At 41.0% G+C, this 20481-nt stretch overlaps 1 protein-coding gene across 5 annotated transcripts in view; it reads left to right on the top strand.

Moving 5' to 3' along the window:
- LOC127610353 (Kv channel-interacting protein 2) overlaps positions 1-20481 on the top strand; it is a 93321-nt gene that overhangs the window by 35761 nt on the left and 37079 nt on the right. The window contains exon 1 of one of the 5 annotated variants that reach the window (XM_052080382.1): positions 4806-5074. The exons of 3 other annotated variants lie outside the window; for them this stretch is intronic. In XM_052080382.1, the coding sequence (XP_051936342.1) occupies positions 4987-5074 (88 nt within the window). In that variant the 5' untranslated portion in view covers positions 4806-4986. Of the gene's footprint in view, positions 1-4805; positions 5075-20481 lie in introns of those variants that run through there. One more of the 5 variants, XM_052080387.1, reaches the window with a different exon arrangement.

Below are 20481 nucleotides of genomic sequence, written 5' to 3'. Positions count from 1 at the left end.
TCTTCAAGGTCTCAGTCTTAATGATGGCATCCATTCCAGCGACGGCCCACACATCTTAACTGCACCGTCATGTCAACAGCGCCGGGAATCTTACCCCATTTCCACCACTTTTATGGCTTCCGACTGACAATAATTAGACGGAGACTATTTTTACCCCCTTCACGGTAGCCGCTTTGACGTTTAATTTAATTCCCGGCGAACAGTACTAAACACAAAATGAGGTTGTTAGGTGGGAATTAATTATATCCCACAGGGTGCAGTATTTGAATAGTTGGTATTTAGTGTGTGGCAGACAGGTTGCTATTTTGCTTCAATTTTATGCTTTTATTGGCGGTATAATGCGGGAAATAGTCATAGAATTAATGAATTGGTTGCTTCCATTGTGAATGTAAACCTGACATACAATTTAGTGTAGGTATGTAATATGATAGCTTTTATTACTACTGTCTGTTTTTCGCCCTTTGGTTTAATGCCTGTTTTTAAATTGTTTTTAGCGCCACTTTTGTTGGGTTCTCTTGACTATTTTTATCTAGTCTAACTTGGGGTTAAATTTTTTTTTGCCATTTATTTTTCACATTGTCAGATTTGTGTGAAAACATAATTGCTAAGAATGCTTTTTTTGTTTGTTTTTGTTTTTGCTATTAGCATATCATCTCGCTCTGTTAAACAAACTTTATGGTCCATACATCCGACCCACTGAAAGATGCCTACATCAATACATTGTCACCTGTATCAGGCCTTTATGGTTTTTAGGGCCCATTACCTTTGAGGCGCTATTTAGTTTGTGATGTAAGATCTCATCTCTGTTCTTTTCTCTTCAACTGCAAAGCTGTTGTGTATCATGTTTGCTTGGCTGACTCAAAGGAGGAAGCCTTCAAAATATGTCACGCACGTGCATGAGAACCTCTGCTTTAGCTAATGTGTCAGTGGTGGGCTTAGTCTTTTGCAACTTTTGTTTTTCTGGATGTGTGAAAAAGTAGATCTTTTTATCATTTTTATTGTGCTTCGTCAGTCTGGTTGTTTTTGGATACTTTCTTTCAAACTGTGCCGTGATGATAATGTTCCATTTGATGAGCCTTATCAGAGATGTATGAAGTAATTAATTTTTTGGGACAGCCCATATTGAAACCCTGATATTTCATTATGAAATGGGTTTGTGAGGTGACTGTTGGTGTCGTGGTACATTGGCCTGTCTTTGGTGTCTGTGAATCTGCGTGTCAATGGTTGACAGCCAAGACATAGATACAGGTGAAGTGTTGAGAGACTGAAGAGTTTTTTTTTTAGTCATTCCCTAACTGGTCTAAACTGTAAATGCAATCACCTGTATATCGAATCAGGTTTCCCAATTGAAATGTCATGAATCTGGTCCAGTGCTCCAAAGAATCCTTTACAATTCCATATTTACATGCTATGAATAAAGCGAAATATCAAATGGCTATACGAATCACGCAGCAGTGGTTTAAACCACATAAACAAAAATATTTTTATAGCCCAACTGTGGTGCAGGACAAATGGTGGAGCAACACATGTAGACAGGTAATAGCGATACTCGCAGGTGTCTAGTCTTTAACTTCTTTGAAAAATGACAAATTGCAGCATCTTAATGAGTAGGTTACTCTCACAGATGTGTACTGTAGAAGTACTGACCAGGGCAGGCAAATTAGAAGTAACAGCACAAAGAATTGGATTGCCCCATTAAATTAAGATCCACATTCTCGTATATATTTTTTTCAAACATCTTCTTTTTTTTATTACTCTGTTTTTCTAAAGCACAACATTATAAACATGCAAACTGCAGAATTTATTCCTGTCCCGAGGAGCCAGCTTCACATTTCTGCTATCCAAGAGTTCCAGTATGCCTATTAAAACTAGCGTTACCTGAATTGTTGTAAATTGTTATGTTTATTCCTGTTGCTTCCTGGCTGTGTGACAAAGAACGTTCATATTATTGGATTGGTCTTGTGGGAAATTTATTTCTCTTAGATCTTGTCCATAAAGAAATAAAGGCTTTTTATCATTTCTACTCGCGGAGTACCAAAATCCAATTTGAAAGATGCCAGCGCCTCGAATTGAATAGTTCCACTTGAACATACATTGAGATACGTATCGAATTGACTTTTACTGGGATGATACAGTATATTGTTTTTTAAGGAAATACCACATTTGCCGGATTGACAAGTTCATTCATAAATGTAAAATGACACCAAGAAATTTATTACATTATACCTTCTCAAACTGAGCCAGAGCATTTCAAATCCCATAGCCCACTGAATCGAACTGAGTCATTCCACTTTCAAATTGAAATGTCCTTGAATTGTATCGAGATATCGATCGAATTGTCTTTTATCAGAGAGATGTACACACCTGCTTTCTACTCTTGGTCCACTTGGAACCAGCGTTTTGTTTTTCCAAGTCCGGTCACTTTTTAACTAGGTCCCAGAGTTCATTTGAAAACGGTGCTGATATTTTCCCGTGTGTGCAACATATACGTCTCTTTTATGAGACGGTGACATGGTAGTGCCAGTTCTCACGTGACCGTACAAACAAAAATTGAGGATCAACCGTGTGGGATTTACTTGATCCTTTTGGCAATCTGCACTTGAGGCAAAAGTTCGACCATGTTCTCAGTCCACGCAAATGTCTCTACTTGCTCGCTTTGCCTTCCAAGCCATTGCCGTCATTATGTTGAAATTGCACAGGCTTCTTTTTTCTATTTGACTTCCCGTTGGCGGCATTGCGACAAGTGAGTAACTTAAGTGTTTCTTTCGTGTTTCTTTTGAGAAAACATTTTCTTTTTTTACGAATGAAGAAGAAATGTTTCAGTGTGTACATTTTCTTATTGTGTTTGGTGACATCATTGGGAAGCCTTTTTGTTTTGGTTGCTGACTTGACATCATCCCTCCCTTTTTTTTTATTTGTCAATTCACCCTGCAATATGTGGTCCTATTTTATTTTTGTTTATGAACAAATGCTTTATACGGTCCGGAAATTGCATCTTAACCCGTGTGTGCTCCAAATTAAAAAGGCCTTAAGTTATGCATTCTACAATTTTTGTAATGATGTATTTTGTTATAAAAACACTTTTTTTTTCAAACACTCAAAATGCTCAGAGGCATCTGTGCTATCCATACATATATAGTTTTTATTAGTTCTTTGGGATTTTTTATTTTTTGCAAAAGGGAAAAAAAAATTGGGTCTGGAGGTCCCAACCAAGCCCTACTAACAATCCCGCCCGGACGTGTTCATGTAAAATTCATTGGTTTGAAGCCTCCTGCAAAAAGGCAAACTCATTTGCGATCCTCTGACGCCACCTAAAGTTGCAAAATTGGAATGACCTCAACCCAACAATGTGGCATGCTTACGTCTGTCCAAGCGAAAACGAAGCGATTGACGTAAAAATCGCGTGAAATGCATGTATACACATTAGGTTTACGATGCATTCAAAAATATGAATTATAATGGGTCTCTATGGTGCAAAATATGTAAATTGTGAAGATTAAGGTATCAAAAGGTTTTTTTTATTATTGCTGCAATGCCTGAGAATTATCATCCGGTGACGTCATGAAATTTAGGCCATTTTAGAACCCCTCCGTAAGTTTCAGCTCTCTCGTGTTTTTCTGAATGCCTTTGCCTTTTGATTCAAAGACATCATTTTACATTTATCGCAAGCGGTGCACTACGAGACTTAAATAAGCAAACGTTTTTATGTAATTCCAGCACTCTTGCGGATTAAAATAAATATTTTTTTTCACTCTTTTCATTCCACCACACAAACTCAAAACATTACATTGTGTGTCATGTAAAACAAATCTGTTCCTTTGGCAAAATATTTGACCCCCGGGATTGCGTGTGCATTTCGGTAAAACATCTGCCTATTGAGTGAGTTCCTCTATGCCCCAAAGGGAAAGCCTGTGAGCATATGCATGTAAGTGTGTCTGCTCCACTCCCCACCCAAAAAAGTCCATGGAGTCAGGAGGTTGCCATGGCAACTGAGCAACAGTCTCGCTTTTTTTTTTAATGAAATACAGCACTGAAGAAGTGTTAAGTATAAAGGTGAAGTGGCTAATGCGGCTTGTCGAGGAGGAAATAGTTCATAATGTGTGTGGAGGGGCGCGAGGTGAGTGTCCGCAAGCGTCCACTTGACTAAGAGAGGGGAAAAAAGAGGCAGAAGGATTAGGATGCGAATGACGGCTTTACATAATTACCTTTCTTTCCCAATCCTTCCCGCTTTTAACGGCTCCTCGCTCATCCTCCGGGGAGACGACGTAATCTGCACGTCGAAAGCCTCTCATTCGTCTGCCACTGTCCTCTTGATCACTCCCCGCATCCTTCCTCCTCTCCAGCCACTGTGTCCCTTCACCTCTTCCTTTTTATGTCCTCCTCCCTTTTCTTCCTCGCTGTGCTAACGAGACAAACAGACGGAGACGTGAAGGTGAGTGTGTGACGTTAATTAATGGCTTTGTTTGGTTTCCTGTGACACTTTTCACAACCTCCAGCTGCCTTTAACACACACACAAACACACACAAGCTCCTGCAGCTTGTCATCGTTATTTGAGCAGTCACCGGAGAGGAAGGAATGAAAAAAACAAACCCAAAAAAACATCAACACGAGGCAGAGAAAAACCACCAGCTGCCACTCAAACCATCCTGCTCGTAGTACAAACGCGCACATTCTTGGCAGTGTGTGCAGGGCCGTCATTTTCCGCCCCTCTCAGCCAATGAGAGGACGCGGCTGCTCGCAGTGTTATGGGTGGGGGGTTGGGGGGAGGAGCGATGGACCCTGCCGGTGATTGACAGCTAGCACCCTACAGGTGGAGGGGAGGATGGAGACAGGGAGAGGAAGAAAGGCACTTGCAGTGAGACTTTCACCCACACACACATACAGAGTGAGTTCCCCCCCTACTTGCTACCTTGGGCTCCTGCTCTCCCAGGCACACGAGCCAGCCTGAGTGCTGCTAACATCAGCTCCAGAAAAGCTGCATCAAGATGAGCCAATGCAGGAAACGCTGCAAGAGGCAGCTGACCAAGGTGGCTCGATACCTCTACCGCTTCCTCATGGGAACGCTCACCCAAGGTAAGGCAGCCCACGAATATTCATACCCGGGCTGGCCAAAAGCCTTCACGGCCGCACGCCGCGTCTGTCAATGTGGGAGGAGTTGGAGATCATTAAGTGCCCTGGCGGTGATTGTGAACATTATGGCATTGCTTCTTTGGGTACACAGTGACAGTTGACAGTTTCTTTATTTTGTGTGTGTGTGTGTGTGTAAGAGTAAGAATCACGAGAGTCTGCGTGTGTGACAATAGTGTATAAGAGCATTTGTACTCTTTCCTTTTTCTGCTGTCTGTATAGTGTTGGTTTTTTTTGATCACATGATCAATATATTAGTATAAATTGTATTTAATATTTGACTTAAATTTTAAAATTGTATTAAATTTTGACTTGTACTTGTATGGAGCGTTTCTATTTATTTTCATATTTGGTGCAGCAGAAGTCATTCAAACTAATTTCCCCTTGCCCACCCTGCCACGGAATTTAATTTCTTTATTGAAATCCCGCCTCCTATTTGAATGTTATTTTAAGTTCAAATGCTTTTGAAATACATTTTTGTCTTTCTATTTGTGCTTTGTTTTGAATGATTATGTTGCACATGATTAAACTGATGTAATTCTCCACCATCTCCTTGAAAATATGCTTACGTTTCAATCACGTGCACTCAATGTACATATTTAAGTGAATTCAAAGAGCTTTATTTAAATTCAGTGTAGTCCAAAATCTCTCATCGCCTTTTCTAACGTTCATTTACATTCATTCTCTTTGAAAAAAAAAACCCTCAAGATTTTCTTGAACTCACTTTGTACACACTATTTAAATTCTTAAATTGTCCCCGCAGCCTTAAAATTTGCCTTCTTTTGTTGTCGAAGCAATAACCGCATGAACGCTTGTTGCCATTAGTCACACACACATTCATCATCATCATTTCACCAGCTCCATATTGGTCTTTTGACACTTTCCCCTTTACTTCATAATGCTCATCTCAGTTTTGCAATAAGTTGTTCACATTGGCCGGAGACGACCTTCATTCACCCCGCTCGCTTCTTCTCAGCAAAGTCAAGCAGCCGTTCACCCGCTCTCTGGGGAGATTCAATTCAAGAGTTGAACTCCTTCAAGTGATGGTGCGAGGCGGGAAAAGAATAGCAGCGTTTGCATGACCTTGAGCTGACGTGAATGCTAATTTGACAGGCACGCCACGCATCTCTCCCTCACCACGTCTAAGTTTGACTTTTGTAGTACAGGCGTGGCTTCCCACACATGCATGTGCTTGTTTGTATTATAGAGGTAATGTATTTTGGGACCACAGTGTTTGTTTTTGGTGGTGGGGGGGCATAAAGAGAAGAGCAAATCTCTTCATTTGGCTTGTCAGCAAAAAGTGCATTTTAGCATTTCGTACTCCACCTTGTGGACTCAATTTTTTTCCAAGTTAACCGTTAGTGATACAATATTCTTTGGAATGCTAAACTGCATCTTATTCTTTTACGATTTGATTAAACACAAGAAGTAGTAAAATAAGTACAACAATCAATTTAAATATTTCGTAATCAAAAGCACATTCGACAGCCCTGGGATGCGGTCACTCTATTGCTATCCCTAATCAAAAGGCCGTTGGTGACAGACACAAATGACTCACAACTTGAAGTCTTGACGACAAAAGGAAAAAAAAATACAAATATTTTGTTGGTTGTTTGGTGTTGTTTGCTTCGTTTTAAAATGTTGCCAGTTGTCTGGATGCTATTGTGTAGCTTTGACCAAAGCATGAGTGCGGTGTAGTGAACTAATTAAACTGTCAGTCCGTATTGAATTCAACTATTGACGTCACTGAATCATCAGAGGTGCTGTTGCTTAGTCTTAAGGAATGTTTTTAGTATTTTTTTTAACAATATAAATAACATCCCATGCGTGTATTGTTTGCCATTAAGTCAAATGGCAGCCTTGACATTTGGCTTGAAAATGATTTCACGAAGCTCACGATCTTACACTCCCCAATCCCCGCTTGTGGCTGCTCTCCATGAACTATTTATTTAAAAACACACAAAACACACCACGTGCTCCTGTAATTGTGCATGCACGTGCATCCATAAGTTTACCAAGACCTGGGGTTACCATGACAACCAGCTCCCCGCATGTCTGTAGAGAGAATAAGCGAGCCGGTGTCGCGGTCGCCAACGATGGCTGCGCTGTATAATGGCCGTGCTGCTTAAGGGGTTTCATCAAGGCCATTCACACTTCCCAGTCGCACTCTCGTGGCCTCTTTGGGCTGCGCCAATGCACTGAGGGCCTTGCCAATTGGTTAACGCCAGAGGGAGGCCGAATTGAATTCGCTGCGAATGAGCATCATCACCTTATGCAAACTATAAATGTTAAATAGTTTGTCCCTACTGTCGCTTCACTGCCGCTTTTACCTCTTTACATCAGTGCTGCGCATTGGGCCACCGACGAGGCGTTTGTGTTTATAATTGCTCCCCTTGCATCCCCTTTCTTACCGACGGGTACCCGAACATTGAGCCGAAATGTGCGAGCGTTTGCGTGCACGTTTGTGTGTGTTTGATTTTGGCTCTTTCTGATTGTAGTCGCCGTTCTTCCTGCCCCAACTTTGCCCACTAATTAGTTTGTCTTATTAGCCTCTGGAGGAGAAACAGGGCTGGTTTGTGTGCGCGTGTGACATGTGTGTTTTCATCCTGTGGCCCTAAGATGTCTCCGTTGAGTTTTCCCAATAAAGGGAGGAGCTTAATTCATTTGTTTAGTGTGATTAGAAGACATTAACTGGAAGCTCATGCAGCTTGTTCCTGTACATCAATCCGAGCGCATGGTGTGGCCCTTGGATCCACTTGAAGGCCGACTTAGATATTCGAGATGTCCGAGTCACGCCGATTTGTCCTTTTAGCTGCTTTCTTATCCGACACGGGCAGTCAAGCTCGTGTCTGTTGCTTCCATCTGCTGCCACAAGCTTCCAATAGCTATCCTTCCTTTGCTTTGTGTCGCCGCTTTGGTCGGCAAGGCGGAATGACCCCAGATGGATATTTATGTTGAATTAAAATAGAGGTGGACAGGTGTGCTATTTTGGGATCATTATGGGAATGCCAGATGGTCTTGATGAGAATTAGAATGCTCTTGATGGTTACATTTTCAACTCATGAATACGGTGATCATGTTCGTGATTTCACATCATGATCGGCAATGCAAAAAAAAAAAAAAAACATTCTGGACAAGTAAATGTCAACATACCACATTTTATTTCTGTAAATCTGCATGTGTTTTCATTACCAAATGATCACTTCCCCAACATTCCCCCCCCAAAATTCCTGTGAGTGGTATTAAATTTAAGCACCTTGGTTCTTGGTTGCCTGTTGCTCCAGTGAAAACATGGCCAACAGAAAACAACAATTTGGAATATGTAACCTCATTCTAAATACTACCTTTATTTCAGTCGTCATTTTGTGTATACATATCTTTTATTTTTGGAATCTATTTTTCCAGCAATTGCTTTAAAAATAAATACTTTATTAAAAAAAAACAGCCTTTAAACCTGAGGCTCAACTATACATCATTGCATTCTTTATATGCTTCATAAAGTTGATAAACTACCTCTTGAAGAGAGTGCAAGAGTATGAGTATGTTCGCTTAACAGTCAGGAAGAGTTATTCACTCTTGGGTCGTATCAGGTCGGTATGAAAAAAATCTCTTTTCAGAATAATACTTCTCAGAGATATAATAAAGTGCTCTTCCTCTTTCGATAGCAAACTATCTGAGAGTGAATCAAAGTCATCATTCACAAGAAATCTTTCTTAACGTTACACAGAGCACTTATTTTGCCCATGCCTAAAAGTATCCTGAATGCTTGATTAGCTCTGTCCCGGGCAGTTTAGTTCAAGGTTCAGCGTCTGAAGTCGGAATGCTGACAGCTATGAGACAAGTGGCAGTGATTGTTTCCCATTATGTGGCACACGCAAGCCTAAAAAAAAAGAAGACTGAGACCTCTGTCCTGCTAACAGCCAATTAGCTGCTGGTGCTGCAGAACATTCTCGCCGTTAAACCACCACATGCACGTCAACGTAAACAACAAGTCAAAGTGATGAAATGAGCATAAAGCTCCTTTCCGTCTTCCCCACCCTGAGCCGATTGTATCGTCTACATTCGATTATATCCTCCTTTGACATGCAGCGATGCCTTACCGGAAGGCGGCGGCGGATTTCACAGATGACGCGCGTGTATTGGGAAAGGTCACAAGTCCACGGATCGTTGAACATTGAATCACGCAATCCTTCCATTTACAGAAGTAACTAAGTGAAAAATGAAGCTCTTCGAGGGAAATGACACCATTTTGCGTTTGTTTATTATAAAACAGCAACTTCACAGTAATGAACAGCCACGCGACAGTTTGACTCCCCGATGACTTTTCACGTTTGAGCTGCTAACAAATAGCTTTAAATCAATATTTCATGTTCGGTGATGAATGTACGCGGTGGGCCGCGGCGTAATGATCGTCATCGCTTGCGGCTCATTACCGCAAAGTAATTACTTTGTGGGATGGGGAAACAAAGAACATGTAATTTAATCCGGCATCCAGTGGATTCCTGAGAGTAATAAACTGCACCGTTTTCATAATTTTTTTCCCCCTTTTCATTCAACTTTCACTTCACAGAATGGGGTGTGAACACTTAAGAAACTCATCTTCGTTTCCCGGAGTGGATCATTTGTTAGCCACTGTGGCATTTTGTTCAATCGTGAAACTAGCTTCTCATCTTCTCTCCAAAGCTCACTACAAATTTTCCTCAAATGAACAACGTATTTCACCTTTTTTAAAAAACATTATTTCGTATTGCGACTGGGACTGGATTAATTACTCTCATTTTCTCATGTTAACAAACGGCACACTAGAAAGAGACTTTGTTCGAACCGAACTAAATAAAACATGTTCCACCTCAATCCTCGGCATGCTGTAGTTTGGTGAGGAATCTTGGATATGCGATGCAATTACCAGTGAACAAAATCTCTCGCAAATGGAACTTGGCCTCCTCCGGTCTCTTGGCCTTCGAGCACTTTTGCGCCGCTCATTGCGTTGAGCATCACCACATTCCATCCTTTTCTCCATCTCTACCTGACAGATATTATCACACACCTGTCTGTCACTTCCCGCTTCCCGCCGACAAGCGCACGTAAAGCATGAATTTTAATGTTGATCAATAAAACATCAGCGGATGCAGACGAGTGCGTTTTCAGTGTGCGAGGAGTCATCTGCCAGTGTGTGGTAATGGCGCACACATAGAGAAAAGGAATGTTCATTAACTTCAGGGTGACTTCGTCCGCCGCCTTTGTTATTTACCATGCCTGTCAAGGATGAGCTCTGCAGGAAAATGTCGGATTTTTGTGTCATATTCCGCTGAATATGTGACACGGCGGGAAGCAACGCTAAAGCCAGAAGTTGATATCGTTCCACATCATTTGCGATTCCCATTTTAATACAAAGCTGTGTTTTGCCATTTGACAGCGTTTGGAGGACAAGATAAAACCTTATCCTGGATACACAACTGTTTGGATTATTGCCCCAAGCATTGAAAAAGTATTAACAATAATAAAAAAAAAATGTCATGCTCCTGTCCTTGGCCTGACCAGCAGGTGGCAGACTGAGCAGACTTTCTGGCTGCACACCTGCTGCCAATCTTTCAATTACTGAACTGTGTATTTAAGCACCCGCAATCTTTTCTTCTGGTTGTTGGAGTATTGTTTATGCCTTGCTGTTTCCATGCTCATAGACTATTCTTGCTGTAGATCTCGTTGTGTTTCGCTTTAGAACTCTCTGTACCAATGGTTTTGTAAGTATTAGATTTTATTTTGTGATTTGGCTTTCTCTTGCATGTATTTTGATACATTGTTTTTGTTTGTCTTCGCGATCCTTAGTTTCCTCCCTTTCCTTTTGAGCAAGCACTTATTGTTGTTCGTTATTTGTGCCCTCTGGTCCTTGTTTTGACCAGCGCTTTATGTTATCTCTTAGTCGTGGCGATTTTTGTATTAAAAACATATTTTTACAACGGAGACCTGGTTGACGTCTACACTTTGGGGGTCCAAGCTTAATTCGGCTTGTCCGAAACGTAACAAAAAAGAAGTGCAATACAGTAATGAGCATTTCCTGTTCTCTTTGGGGTACCTTGACCAAGCAAATCATGATTCACAATTGAATTGTTTGGGACAAATTAGTGAATAATTTACTATTCTGGAAATGCTTCTTGTCCCTCTGCAGTATGGACATGCCATTCTTTCCTCCCTCATGTCTTAGTGGAAGTCAGCGGTGGAACCGGACCCAATTGATACAGTCTAAATAACTGAACGTATATCGTATACGATGATTTGCTGGCATTTTTTTTTTCTTTATGGGCAGGTGTAGTGCAAAATTAAATATTGACTTGGTGGTTGCGTATTTTTCTTTGTTGTCGATCCAATGTCAAATTCAACCAAACATTGCAAAAGTTTTTTTTTTTTAATTATTTGCACTGCACCACTCCAAAAAACAAAAGAACATGACAAAAAGCAAACCGCTTTCTCTTCTGCTTCACATTTCCTCATTTGAGTAGTACATCTGTGGATATGAAAGGCCGGTGATATTGTGTGAAACGGAGCAGCTGTTATTGCAAATTGGCTTGACTTATGTCAGGAATGGACACTGATTAAGTGACTTGAGGAACTCCGTCGATTATGTGGAATTGATGGTGGATATTACAATATTATTATTGTGGTAGCAAGTCAAGATGAAATGGATTAAACCACTTGGCTGCAACCAAAATTAACTAATTTTAAAATTAAAAATTTTTTTTTTACCAGTATTCATTCGGTGAAATTGAAATGCCTATCCCTAATTCACTAGACTTGAATGTATTTGTGCTGTTTGAGGTGTAATATTTCCAAGCTTTCACATGATACTACTGTATTTGTAACTGCATGCTTCATTTTGAAAGAAAAGATAATAAGACAGCCAAGCAAGATAAAAAGAAGCCACGTGGTCGAATGTGGCGTCGCTTCATTTTCGGGGCCATTATCGTTTTGACGCCAGACATGTGAAGATTCTCAAGTCGTCTCCGTTGTGCTCATTTTATTAAGTTGGGCTTCTTGTTTACACCTCCTGACTTGCACATGCACATGAGCCATTAAAAAAAAAAAATCGAGGAGGCTATAAATAAACTCTTTGCAGGAGTTCAATGTCAAACCCTGTACAGAAAACTTCTAGAGTGCCGATCTATATTTACGGCAGCACAGTAAGCTTTTGTTCGGTAGTTCATTGCGGTGCATGCTAAATAATCCTCCTGGGTATTTCATGCTCAGGGGGCAAAACCCATAATTTGATGGGGCGTAAAAATAATATGCATTGAATGTACAATGTGGCGGCCCGGTAGTCCAGTGGTTAGCATGTCGGCTTCACAGCGCAGAGGTTCAATTCCACATTCTGCCTCCCTGTGTGGAGTTTGCATGTTCTCCCCGGGCCTGCGTGGTTTTTCTCCGGGTACTCCAGTTTCCTCCCACATTCCAAAAACATGCATGGCAGGCTGATTGAGCACTCTAAATTGTCCCTAGGTATGAGTGAGGGTGTGGATGGTTGTTTGTCTCTGTGTGCCCTGCGATTGGCTGGCAACCAATTCAGGGTGTCACCCGCCTACTGCCCGAAAACAGCTGGGATAGGCTCCAGCACCCCCCGCGACCCTAGTGAGGATAAAGTGGTTCGGTAAATGAATGAATGAATGAATGTACAATGTCATTTTTTACGACATTACATGAGGGTGCTCACCATGTCTTTGGCAATTTTTTTTCCTTTCAAAAAAAACCTCAAGGCTTTTAAAAAAAATCCCTGATGCATATACCACAGCTGTTATTTGTGAGTCCGACACGGTAAAGCACACAGAGGCTGGCAATAAACTGGACTTTTTTTTGGGGGGGGGTTGTCAGAGGGGCTGCTGCCCGTCAATCTGGAGCCCAGTGTCTTTTTTGGTAGATGCTGATTTTCCTGCCTGCAAGTCTGTCTCTGCTTTCAGGGAGGTCCTGCTTTGAGACAGTGACTGATGCGGCCATCAAGAAAGAAAATAAAAAGTGGCAGGGAATATACATTATGAATGAATACATTCTGAAGAGAAAAAGTCCTTAAGACTCAAGGTCAGGATAATATTCCTAAATCCAGAGTTGACTGGGAACGACCACATTTTAGGTTTGCACCACTGGGAACGCAGGTTGCAGACTAGCAATTCCAAATCACATAAAATGATGTGGCGGGCTGGATCTGGCCCCCGGGCCTCGAGTTTGACACCTGTGCCTTAGGCCATTATTACTATTGTTATATACATTATGTCCTGCCCTTACTACAACCTCTCCTGGTGTGCTTCTCCTTCTCACCTGCCACCCAACCTTTCCTCACCCTTCTCCCGCTTTACCGGGCAGGTGTGAAAACCTCCCCCTCCATCCATCATCTGTATACACACATATACACACACACACTCACACACAGCTCACAAGTGTCTAAAAATAACCTGCTATTAGTAGCCGCTTGAATTCGGGGATGGAAGGCAGTGACTGGAGGAGAAAAGAAGGAGACAAACGTGAGGAGGAAAACAGTGAATTCAATTAGCGTGATGATGAGGGAGCATGTGTGCAGAATGTGTCGCATCGACACTGTGAACAAACTGCTCATGTTCATTACACGAGGGTCAGAAAATGTAACGGACTGAAGGCGACCTGACTATTTGGATTGATGAGTGAGATGTTGGCACGCGTACCTAATGTGACGTCATTGTGTGTGCACTGTACAAGGACTAGAAGACCTTAAAGTTGTTTAATAATTGGTTTCTAACTCAATTTATATGTTGATAAGGCAGCAAAGTTGAGAGGTGCTGCTGGGTTTGAATCTTGGCTCTTGGCCTGCTCCATTTAGTTTTCCGGGTACTTGGGCTTCATCTGATGCTTTTTTTTTTTTCAACCACACCCAATTCAAGCGATTTAGCTCAACAGAAGCCTGAAACGATCGTGATCAATTGAATCGGGTGTGTTGGAATACGGAGAGCTCTAAAACAGGCAGGATAGGGCTCTCGAGGAACCGGAGTTCCCTACCCTTCTCTTCTTTCCCTTTCCATATGGTAAAAAGCAGTGTGTGTGTTTTATGCAGACACCTGGGAACAGTTTATGCAGACACCTGGGAACAGTTGAAATCCAACTAGTATACAAGACATTTAAATGAGATGTTCTGTGTTCAATTAGCAGTACGTGTATGTGTGCGTGCGGATCTGCTTTGTGCCTGACTGTTCAGTCCAGCGTTTAGTCCATCTTTTGCTCAGTCAGCAGAGATAGGCAGCAGCTCCATTTGACCCTCAACAGGATAAGCGACATCCCAAATTAATGGATCGAATATCAAAACATACATAGTTGAAGGTGACAGAAGGTCAAAACATATTTCAGTCCAGCTAGGTTTCAGCACCATTGGCAGAGGAACATGAATTTTGAAAATATTTGACAGCAAAAGATGAACCTTGGTTTGAAGCATACGTTGAAGTGACAACCCCCCCGCCCCCACACACACACACAAAAAAAACCTGATCTTTTTACTTCTGCATTGCCAAGTGCTGTGAATCAATAAGAAGGCCTGTAATGCAATCTTGTCTTTCCAAAAGCAGAAAGAAAATTCTTGTATCCAATTAGGTTTCAACTGTGAGATAAAAGCATGAGAAGCTGATGGTAACACACCGACTGAGATATTCCACTGCAGTCGTCCAGCTACTGACGCAGCAACGAAACAATCACTGCAAACGGCGACAACCGTTTTCATTCGCTCTGTCATCCTGGCTGTTGTCAGCAAAACACACACACCGTTTTTTTTTGTAAGAGTGTTTACATTGTGATGACTGAGCCATAATGCTAGGCCATGCTGTGCAGTACTGATATCTACTCTTAACACATAAGTCATCGGAAGCGCAACTCTTAGCAGGAAATAAAACAAAAACAACTAATTGCCATGTAAGGTGGAGATGATGCTGTGGAGGACTGAGCAATTCTTGAGCATTTAGAATGGGATTGATTTTAGAAGGTGCTGCCTCTGTTTGGCTTAACAGAACACTTTTGCCATTGAGCATGTGTTTTACCCCACCCATGAGCAATTGATTTTGATTTGCATCATTTCTGACTGTTTTATGCAGTTGAACTCCTATCTGTGTTCTATTTGACCAAATGAAGCGTGAAGTGAAGATTTATATGACTTCACCAACTGCCATGGTACAGTATAGGGATAAACAATTTAGGGAAATAGTCAGATTGTGATGTTTGATGCGATTTATCGTTTTATTGTCAATGTTAATCCGTTGCAATGTTCAACGAATGTGTTTGGTGTTCACACCAAAACAGTGGCTACAATGACATTTGTCCACCATATCGAGAAGCATGATCAAAGTTTTGTTACGTGGCAACAAAATGTGCTTTTGTTTTTGAGATAAATATCTTTGACAATGAGTTGACTGCTTACGAAATGTTTCGTGTTTTTGTTTTTACTACTAATGTTGGCAAATTTTCAAACATTTTGGTGGATTTGGATGCAAACCAGAATTTACATAAAGATGTCCGCATTAACCATTGCCGTCTTGCACGATATCGCAAAATACTGAATGGACATGCTTGAAAAGACAGATAGAGCTTCATCAAAGTTGTAGCATAAAAACAACATGAATGTCATAACTTGCGTGTGATTCGCACTTTTTAAAAACGAAAAATATGGAATATCTCAAAACATAGCGCACATTCGGAAAAAACAAGGGCATTTTTGGATTTAGCAATATCAAAATACCCCCAAACCATTGAAACTTTGTTGGCACCAAAATGTTTGTTACCCAGAGTCATCCTAAGAGTTATTTGTCCTTGTGCTATTTGCCGTAGGACTGCCTTCAAGACCTCAGCTTCAGGTTGCCACACCAACGTTGGTTCTGTCCAAAGCTTTTATTGGTGTTTTCAAGAAACAATTGTCTTTGCTGAGTGATGAACAAAGATGTTAATAGACATTTAGGACTTGTTAGCAGGACAATAAAGCTCAAGTGTGGAAGCTTCGTAGGATATTCAAGTGAGATCATTCAGAGCAGTGTGTGGATAATCACCTCACTTGTTGTCTTGCCTGTTGTCATCAAACTGGCAGCATGAACAGACTTTGATAGCTTATTGATCTGCCCTTTGAGATTGATGACACACACACACACACACACATACGCACACAGTACATAGAGGATCTCTGAAGAAATATAGTCCAACAGAACAATCACTTCTCAATCATTCAATTTTCAGGGGGAAATTTTGAACGGTATTTGGATAAATAATTCATTTTCTAATCAGCGAGCCCCGGTTGGCATCATTAAAGGCTAACTAACTAACGCGATGGAAGTGTATTTCCTGTCCTGCGTTGACAAGTCGCCACTGCAGCCAGATAAATTTCCTGCTAACTATAGTGAGCAGCCACCAGTGGATAAATCAGCGCTAACTTTAGTGACTCAAAGGCCTCCGGCTCTCTTCACACGCATGTGATGCTTTACCTTGCCTATGATGATGAATCCATATTTGCATTCATTATCTATTATTTTAGCTGTTGCAAAAATGTACTTACTGGAGCAATAATAATAAATCCCTTAATTAATGGCATACATCACATGTGTCTTCTCTTCTCTGAACACTCTTCGTTGCTTATTTTGAAGTGTTGCACAAAAGCCAACGGAAAGGAACTGCTCATGAAGTCACTAATACAATGTAATAAAGCACTACATTTTTCTGTGGTATGTCCGTGATTGATATTTGTATCGCCTGTTTGTAGGTGTTGCTGCCCCATGTGTATTTCAGAAGTATTAAGATGAAAGTTCGTAATTACACTGAGAGCTCTGCTAATTTTTGTTTGCATGGCTACAGCCTTTTTCATTGTATTAGCATTAAGCTAGCAGTCTCTTATTAGACACAATATGATGGTTAGTTTGAACATTAAGATGTATTACAATAAACTTCAACTGGGAGTGACTCACAGCTTGAAGGACGCACACTCGACCTCATAGTTGTAGAACTGTAAGCAAGAGAATGGGAATGGGTGCTAAGGAATACATTAAAGTATGCTTCAAAAAGATGAGGTTTGTTTTGATGTTTAAATGGGTTTAAAGCATGTGGCAGAAATACAGAAATACGGCTTAGTAACACTATAAGACTTGGCCCGTATGGATCTTTTCTGCTTCAACATTGACGACAACCTCTTGTCACACTCCGTATGTTATTTATTGACAGCAGTGAATGGCCAACAAAGGGGGTGAAGATGCACATCGCGTCAAATGCACCAGGGAGCTTGATAGTCCGAGCCACTAAGTCATTTTTATTCCCAAACGGGATGCCGCTTGTCGACTCCACTCAGCCATCCAAGCGTGAGAAGGAAACACTTTGCGCTGTGATGACCTTGAGAGAGTTCTGGTGACCTCTAGCCACGGCAAAAAAAAGAAGATGCAAGAGCAAGGAGCAACTCGATGGAGATGAGGGGTGGCAGCATGGGAGGAATAAAGCAAAGTTAATCTTTTGCATTATAATCATCATATACTTTAGCGTATACAGGTGATAACGTGAAACAAAATGACACTTCCTGGCATTGTGACTGCAACGTTTTGCAATTCTGTACAGCATAAACAAAATTAAAAATTTATAGAATGACAATAAAGGGAGTAGTTCGATTCTTTTGTAGACCAATATCACTGAGCCACAAGCCTGGAAGTCGTTTGCATTGTTGTTAAATGATAGCAAGTGTAACATCGCTATCAACTATCATTGCCCCTAGAAGATGATTTTTTTTTTCATTTATGAAGTCACAAATCATATAAATGATTTGTCACATTATTTAGGAAGCACTAATTAATTGCTCTAAATGTCTGTCAAAGTTGATTTTGAAATGACCACTTTTACAGGATTCTTTGAAAATCCTTTTGTCCCATCACTGGAAGGCTGTTTTGAGAACATGGGCTACTCATGTCGTTCATGGAGATTTACCTGGTGCCAGCAAGCACTAGGGGTAACCAACTTGTATGCATTATGTGAGATCTCAAGATGGTGAGCACTTTCATGGTAGTACAGTATATGGTGTGGTAGTATGCCTGTTGGGGTAAACTGTCATTTGCAACTGTATTTTTCTCGGGTATGTCAGGCTGGACTGTTAATATTCAATGCTGTGGCAGATTATCATTTGGTCTAATGTTTGTAGAAACAGATTTGAGTTCAGCATGCTGGATGCTTCCCTGGCTCACAAATAAATGAACAAGCGAATGAAATAACCGAGCAGATAATGAAATAAACCGAGGGACGTCATCACCGATGCTGATTGACAAGGCTGCTCGCAGTCACTCTTCGCTCCATTACAGTAAGCTTGTCATTTTCTCGAGTGGCACTCATCTGCCTTCTCTTTGCACGGCTTCACTCTGACGCCTGTCAATCATGTTCATGTGTGCGCGGTTATGTGATTTTTTTTTTTGTTCTTATTTTTTTTGTGGAAATAATTGAAGTTGTTCGCACAAAGCAGATGCCATTTCAGTTACTTTTTCATTAGGCGCTGACAAGGCCACATTAAAGGTTATGCATTTTAAAAATTTGTATCAATGCTAAAACATCTAAGGAAACAAGAACATGTTTTCTTTCTTCGAAGTTAAAAAAAGGAAATCAAAAGACTGAATATGTAAGTGTTTGGGTGTTGGTATTTCAACTTTAATGTAGCACATTAAAGCGGTTGCTTGTTTGTGAAGCAATTGAACAAGAGAAGTTGGAGTAAATGGTTTGTATTTAGCCCTCAAAATCAAAAGGACTTTGTACATACAACATTGTTTAAACTAAAATGTTCAACCCAACCAATAAAGACTGCAACAAACAGTCTTTCTGCTCCGTGAGCATAATGACTATTCCTGCAGCTTCCAGTTGGGGACCTTCTCTGCCTCTTAACCTTTCTCTTTGTGCTGCGTGTCTTTCGGTCGACCTCAGAGCTGCTCGCTATGTTTTGACACTGAATAGTGCTGCAGTTTACAACTCTATAAATTTGTGATCATATTATGTCAATATTAAACTATCAATGACGTCATGTCCTTGAAGTGTTTATGAACATCCAGCGTGTGCATACTTTAAATGATGTTTACAGCATGTCATTCTTACATGGTTGCTCCACGTGGGTGTTTTTGTCGCCGACCTCCACGTCAGTCACTCCGCATCTCGGTCGCGCTGTTTTCGCCTCTCTGCTCGGCTGCCAACCATCACTTCAGTCTGCTTGTCTGTCTGCAGGGTGTCACTTTCGCGACAGCTCCATTTCAATGTATCCCCATGTCGTGTGTATGTGTGTGTGTGTGTGTGTGTGTGTGTGTGTACTAGGCATACACGCACGCACAAACATATGGCTCCTCTGTGCGATCTCATCAGTTACCCCCTCCGGTTTTCCAAATCTGATTCCTCTCAGGGCTATTTATAACTGGATGCCCACTCCACACTGTGTGAAACGTCATGGCCTGTGTTCCTTTCCTACCTTTGAGAGAAAGCTACATTACTTTGACTCACTTTTATACAAATATGGGGTTTGTTGCATTTGTCCCACCCCCCATAAATGAGTTTCAGGAACTGAAATAATTGCTTGTTTGTTTTCCATTCTTGATGGTAATACAACTGCAAAAAATGAGCGAATCAAACACAAGGTGAGCTGGAGCCTATCCCAAATGACTTTAAACGAGAGGCATGATAGACCCCTTTACCAGACAATCGCAGAGCACAGACAAAGAACCATGAACACGCGTTTGCACCTATGGGCAATATTGCACGCCCTATTTTGTCATCCAGACGTGTGACATAAAAGCCAAATCTTTTCTCATAAAAACTGAACACAGATGACTTCATGCTGTACATGCCATTCTTTTATTTGTATTATTAATGGTGACTTACAGTCATGTGTGTGTGTCAGTCAGTCACATGTTGACCAGATCGATACTTGTACCTGCACAATAGAAGAGATGAATTGAGAAAGCAAGTGAGTTGGACCAACGCGTGTGTGTGGTTGTGTCCATGACGACAGGGTGGCGTGAGAGAAGCTATTTGCTTTCTGCAGTGACAGTTTTTCTCACTTCCCAATTCCATTCTTTGCAGACCTAATAGTTGTTAGTTAAAACGACTCGGTTGTGTTCAAATATGATTCTGTATTTTTTTTCAAGTAGGAATAACAACGTTGAGCAAAGGTGGTGTAAATGAATGTTAAATGGCCTTAAATCCATTCCAGCTTCCCCTAAAAGAACAAAAACAGTTTGTTTTGTTCCTTTAAATTCAGACATTTTATGAAAAACATACAGTGATGGTATAATTAAATATAATTTTAAAAAAGTAAATACTTTGGGTCACACTGCGTCAGTTCAATGGCCCTTGTGCTGCACCTGGAGTGC

The sequence above is a fragment of the Hippocampus zosterae genome, chromosome 11 (genome assembly GCF_025434085.1).
Source record: "Hippocampus zosterae strain Florida chromosome 11, ASM2543408v3, whole genome shotgun sequence".
In the NCBI taxonomy this organism is placed as follows: domain Eukaryota; kingdom Metazoa; phylum Chordata; class Actinopteri; order Syngnathiformes; family Syngnathidae; genus Hippocampus; species Hippocampus zosterae.
This window is presented reverse-complemented; position numbering and strand designations above follow the sequence as displayed.